The sequence below is a fragment of the Pteropus alecto genome, unplaced genomic scaffold, assembly GCF_000325575.1.
Source record: "Pteropus alecto unplaced genomic scaffold, ASM32557v1 scaffold191, whole genome shotgun sequence".
Classification (NCBI taxonomy): Eukaryota; Metazoa; Chordata; class Mammalia; order Chiroptera; family Pteropodidae; genus Pteropus; species Pteropus alecto.
The window spans coordinates 927,035-933,123 of NW_006434181.1; the positions used below are offsets into that span (position 1 = coordinate 927,035).

Consider the following 6,089-nt stretch of genomic DNA (forward strand, 5'->3'; position numbering starts at 1 on the left):
TCAAGCCTTGGCCTGTCCCAGGGCCTTCGTACATGCTATGCTCTCTATCTGGAATACTCTCTGCCTCACCACTCCTGCCATCTATGTAAGTCCTACAGAGCTCAACTCAAACGTCACTGAGCCTTACTTCACTGAGTCTATCCCCAACTCCCACCCAGATTAAGCCAAATACTGTCCATCAGAGGACCCTGTCCCTTTTCCTCACAAGGTTTTGTCACAATTTGTAATTATGAATTTGTTTGATCATCTGATTCTGTCCTCCCTCCATAAGAACTATCTCTGCTTTGCTCATCATTGTTTCCTTAGTGCCTAGTAGAGCATGTGATGCAGAACAGGTAATCAAGAAATGCAAGAGCAGAGCCCTCAACTCCACCACTCCATTCTGCAGCCTTACGAAGGCCATTTTACCTTTATGGCCTCTGTAACCAGTATTTGCTATGCACACTTGCTCTAAGGAGCAAGTCCGTTATTTAATGGATAAAAAACATTTAATAAAAGTATCATCTCTGAAACTAAGAAATAAGTTATAAGAGATTTTCAACAGAATGAATGTTCACAGTCCCCGCTTTATTTTCATTTGGTCACACACACTTTAAAAAACATGCACACACTTGCAAAATACCCAAACATCAGTAATTAGAAGGGCATAAAACAAAGGCATACAAAATATCCTAGGCTTCAGAACAAAACTAAACTAATATTAAAAATTTCTTTGTTCAAAACACAAAGATATTTTATTTCTAATAGAATTTAAGTTTTTGTTTTTGTTTTTTTTAAAGGAAACACTTTAGGGGCAAAAACTAAGCTTCTTGTATTGCCTAAAGCAGAGCCTGGCTTCTCTTCCTTGAAGGCCTTTTGCAAAATACAGATGCCAGCATTCAGTGGCCTTGATGTTCACCATCTCCCACACACACACCTGCCATCTGTAAGTACAACACCCTGGGTCCACCCTGGGGACAAATGGCAGGGGCTACAGAGCATCCAAGATGTGGTCGATCTTGGTGACCAGCTCCTGTCGCTTTCCCGAGATGAGCTTCTCGTTCTCGATGTACGTGTCTTTCTTGAGTTTGCCAGCCACTAGCCGCTCAGCTTCCACTGCTGACTTCAGCACCAACTCCTTGACCTGTGCATCCAGTTTCTGCATTTCGCTCACCTGACCAAGGCAAGAGCAGGGCAGGGCTTGAGAGTGGTCCTTTCACCCACACTCAGCAGGGTCCACCACCTCCCAAGCCTACAGAACCCCAGAACTTCCAGGGCAGAGGGGCTGGCTATGGAAGACAGGTTTGGCTTCAAATACCAGCTAGCTTTACCCCCTACACACCCACACCCTGTTCTTTCAAACTCTGACTCTTATGAGCAAGTCCCTTCACCATCCCTAGGCCTTAGCTGTAGAATAGGATTGTGAGGATTGAGTGTGAAAATATGTGAAATCACCTAGCATGGTGCCAGGCACAAAACAGGTACTTGAAAGTGACTTTTACAGCCACTTTCACTCAACATTCAACAAATATTTAGTGAACCATAGTGCTAACATGATTCTAGATTCTGAAAACAGCAGCAAAGACAAATAAGGCATCTGTCCCTCATGAAGTTGACACATTATAAGTACTTAAACATATGAGTAAAGAATTTCACGAAATGGTAGGTGCTATGCAGAAAACAGCACACAGTAAGTAAAGGGATTGCTGGGGAGTGGCACGTGGAGAGGGTGATCATGAACTCTGAGGGGCACCTCCAGAGGGAGGGGAGGGTCTCATACTCACTTACAAGTCACAAGAACTCACTTACACGCATGTCCCAGGCAGGATTCTCAGCACTTTACATGCACTAACTCATTTGACACTCACAACCATTGTGAGGTAAGTAGTAATAGCATCCCCAGTTTAAAGGTGAATAAACTCATGATAGAAGGTAATTTGCCTAGGTTTATAAAGTCTGAATCAGAGCCTGGATTCAAATACATGATGCTAATTCTAGGTTCTTTATACCACAGCATGGGTTTTCGGAAGCCTTGTCCAGTCTGGCCTCCAGGAGTGGAAGCAGCTGCTCTCAATACTGGCCATGTGGACAGAGAGTTCTGTAGAAGCTAGCAGAGCTTTCTCCAAACCCAGTTCACATCTAAGACACCAAAATTTCTTGTTCTACCACAAGGATTGGCACAATGCCACAAGTCTACAACTGGGTGCTATATCACCCCACAAGCCAGCAGTGAGCAAGAGCTGCCTGGTGTCTGATCCAGGCAGAGTAACTACACAGTGCTCTAGATAGTTGGGTATAATTCCCAAAAGTGGGGTATGGCAGGCAACAAGCCAAGTGACTCAGTGATGGTAGGCACTTACTTTGTCACACAAGTCGGAGCCCTCTGTCTTCAGCCTGGACTGCAGCAGCGCAATCTCACTGGTTAAGGCCTTGTGTTCCATCTCCAGGCTCTTCTTGCCACCATTGAGGGTGGCCACATCCCGGGACTGCTTATACCTATTGACAGTCTCATCAAAGTGACGGTAGAGACCTATTCTCTTATTGACCAGAGTCAAGACCTGCTCTGTGATGCAGGCTACCTTCATCCTGGCTTCTGCGGCTGGATCCTGGAGGAGAGACACATTGTGTGACAAAAACAGGCCTGAGTCCACTCTGACCTTCACTTCCCACCTGAGTCCACTCTGACCTCACTTCCCAAAGAGCACCCACCACCAGCTGTGCAAACAAGAAAAGCTATCTTTTTGGAAAGTCAGAGAATCAAACCCTTACTAACGCTGAATCTATTCCAGTTCAGGAATGGGCAAGACTGGGAACATGAAGATGAAGCAGATATTCAAAGTCCAGCAGGGGAGACAGATGGATATGAAAAGGGTATTAATGCCAGAGTATTATATCATGATAAGGTGCTCAGGGAAGAGAAATCTCGGCTCAGGTCAGGAAAGGCTTCCAGGATGTTCATTATGTCTCTCTCCTTAAAAATGTCAAGGGTTTCCCAGAGCCTAAGGGAAAAAGCCCAAACTCCTTATTTTATCTTTCACTAGGTATCTAATACAGAAGTCCTAACTTGGCAGCTCAAAGGCTGAATCTAGTTTGTAGATGGTTGATTTGGCTCACAATTAGTTTTTTTTCTAAACAAATTATCTAGGCTTTAAAACAGACTGATGTATACACAAGAAATTCATTGAATAACCTATGACCAATCCAAATAATGCAGTACTCTGCATCAATTAAAAATAAAAAGAGGAAGATCTCCATGAAATGATGATGAGTGATTTTCAGGATATATTTGTTAAGTGAAAAAACAAAAGTACAAACAATGTATTTGTTGCTAATTCTTACATAAGAGAATTAGAATGTATCTGCTTATTTTTGCAAAATAAACCAGAAAAAACTTCCCAGGACCGATGAAACTAGTTATCTATAATGCAGGGTGGAAAAGGGTAGAGGAAACTGTACCATGTTCAAGTTCTGAATTTAGAACTTTTTCAATGTTTTACAAATTCATAACCAAAATTAAATATTAACAATGATGGAGGTAAACTAGAATAAAATTGAAGCAGAAATAATGAATGTAATTAAATTTCAGATTAGTAACAGGAAAAGAACTAAGCCAATTACCCTGAGAACAAAGTACTTTTGAAAAAAGAACTGAAAACAAATCTTGGATTCTGCTTGAGAGGTTTAGTGTTTGCAGTGGTATAACTGTACCAATTCTGAAACTATTTTGTGTGTTTACAGAATTCAGTAATTAAATACATTGATGTTGTAGGGGTCCAGAAAAGAGGGAAAACAGCTTAAGAGAAGACGAGCAAGAACCCTGTGGTGGTAGACTGGAATGAAAGACATCAGTATTAATACATATTTTAAACACCAAATATATTTATTTCCGAGCTCTGTCTGCTAAAAAGACTTAGAAGTAGTGATAGTCCAAAAGCAATGATCATACCTAGCTCTCAGACCATGCTCTCTAGGTACCATTCTGCACTAAAAGGAAACCAGGGCTCTTTGGAGAAAGTAAAATATATGTTTGAAATGTGTTGTTGGACCAACAATAAAGAAGTACTCAAAAAAGGATAGAGACAATAAAAAGATAGTCAAATCTGGGACAATTTGAGCATCAAAATAAATAGCACCATGGGATAATGTATGTAAGAATCCATGAATCCGAGAGAGAGAAAACTGGCGTAGATGATAGCGGATCTGTTCAGACCCTTGGTGACCAAATCAAAGTTGTGACAAAAACAAGGAGCAGCAACAAGGAAAAATCACCTGGGATCTAGATGAACAAGCCTCACAGTTATGGAGAAATCCAAGAAAGGACCTTGCAACGGCAAGTGGGACAGGCCAGGATGCAGGGCAGCCTGGTCCTGAGCAGCTGAGTGAGACGGAGGCTGCAGCAGCGACAGACGCCTCTTAAAGGGGCCACGTCTGCAAGCGGATTTCGCAGTGACCGATCTGCTCGCTCTGCTCACCAGTGTTGAGGCATAGATGATAGAGGCTCTGTTCATCTCTCTGGCAACCAAATCAAAGCTGTGATGGAAACAAGGAGCAGCAGCAAGGAAAAATTGCATGGGATGAACAAGCCACATAACTAGGGAGAAATCCAAGAAATCACCCTGCAATGGCAGAAGGTAGGACGGGAGAGGACACGGGGCTGCCTGGTCTCCGGCAGCTGAGGGAGACGGAGGCTGCAGCAGCGGCAGCAGAAAATGCCTTTTAAAGGGGCCGCATCCGCGAGCAGATTTTCACGGTGACAGACCTGCTCTCTCTGCTCACCAGTGCTGATTCGGCTGTGCGCAGGGGGTACCAGGGACTTACAGGGAGATATTGTCGAAGTGAGGGCCGAGGCAAGACTCTCTCCGTACAGAAGTGCCACTGGTATCCATTGTTCCCTGTTGAGCCCTCTCCCTACCAGTGCGAGGACACAGCACTGCCATAGCCATGACCTCAACAAACTGGATAACAGAGGTCGTTCTGCCAGAGGATTCCTTGAAACCCCGCCTCCCCAAACTCATGGCCTCACGCAAGCCACATCCCCAGCAAGTCAGGTGCTCCTTGCCGAGACTCACATTGGAGGAGGCAGCTAACCTCGGTTTCAGGTGTGGCCTTTTGAGGTAACCATAAGCACAGCATCTGTGGATTGCTTGCTAAATCTTAACAGGTGGCCCTGGAGGGGTAGAGGCTTGGGCTAAATTTGGCCTGCAGCCGAACTCTTCTCAGGACTGTGCCACTGGACGCCTACTTCACAAATCCACACTAATAAGACCAGGAGACTTAGGAGCTTTGCTTAGTACATAGAAACAGACATGGAAAGACAGCCAATATGGGAAGACAAAGAAGTAGAAACCATGAGAGAAGAGAACAGAGATCCAGATATAATGGAGTCAAGTAATCTAACAGATGCAGAGTTCAAAACACTGGTTATAAAGATGCTCAATGAACTTTTGGGAAGTGTAGATAAATTCAGTGAGAACTTCAACAAAGATAAAAAAAAAACATAAAAATGAAAATGGAAATTATAAAAGGGAACGTGTGAAATGAAGAACACATTATCCAAGATGAGAAGTATATTAAATGGAATAAACAAAGGAATTACAAAGTGAATAAAGAAGAGGATCAAATGCCCTATCTAGAGGACAGGAAAGCCAAAGACAGTCAATCAGAATGGCCAGAAAAAGACCAAGACTATAAAAATAATTTAAGGAGGATATAGAACACTATTAAGGGTCAAAATATCCATCTGATCAGTGTACCTGAAGGAAAATAAGATGTTGAACAGCTGTTTGAAGAAATAGTTATGGAAAACTTCCCTAATCTGATGAAAGAAATGCACATACAACCCAAGGAAGCTCAGAGAATCCCCAAAACCAGGAACTCAAAGAGGCCCACACCAAGATACATCATTAATTAAAATGTCAAAGGTTAAATACAACGGAAGAATATTAAAAGCAGCAAGAAAAAAACAGATTATTACCTCAAGAGAACACCTATAAAACTGGCAGCTGATTTTTCAAGAGAAACTATGCAGGACAGAAGGGTTTGGCACAAAATATTCTATGTGATGAAGACCCAGGATCTAAAACAAAGAATACTTTATCCAACAACCATAT

General features: G+C 42.8%; 1 protein-coding gene across 1 annotated transcript in view; it reads right to left on the bottom strand.

Annotated features, from left to right (window-relative positions):
- Nucleotides 1-546: 546 nt before the first annotated feature.
- The window catches only part of RPN1 (ribophorin I), a 27,044-nt gene continuing 21,501 nt past the window's right edge, over nucleotides 547-6,089 (bottom strand). The window contains exons 9-10 of the mRNA XM_006909038.3: nucleotides 2,340-2,585; nucleotides 547-1,153 (exon numbers count right to left, since the gene is read on the bottom strand). Coding sequence (XP_006909100.1) covers nucleotides 971-1,153; nucleotides 2,340-2,585 — 429 coding nt within the window. The 3' untranslated portion in view covers nucleotides 547-970. The remainder of the gene's footprint in view (nucleotides 1,154-2,339; nucleotides 2,586-6,089) is intronic.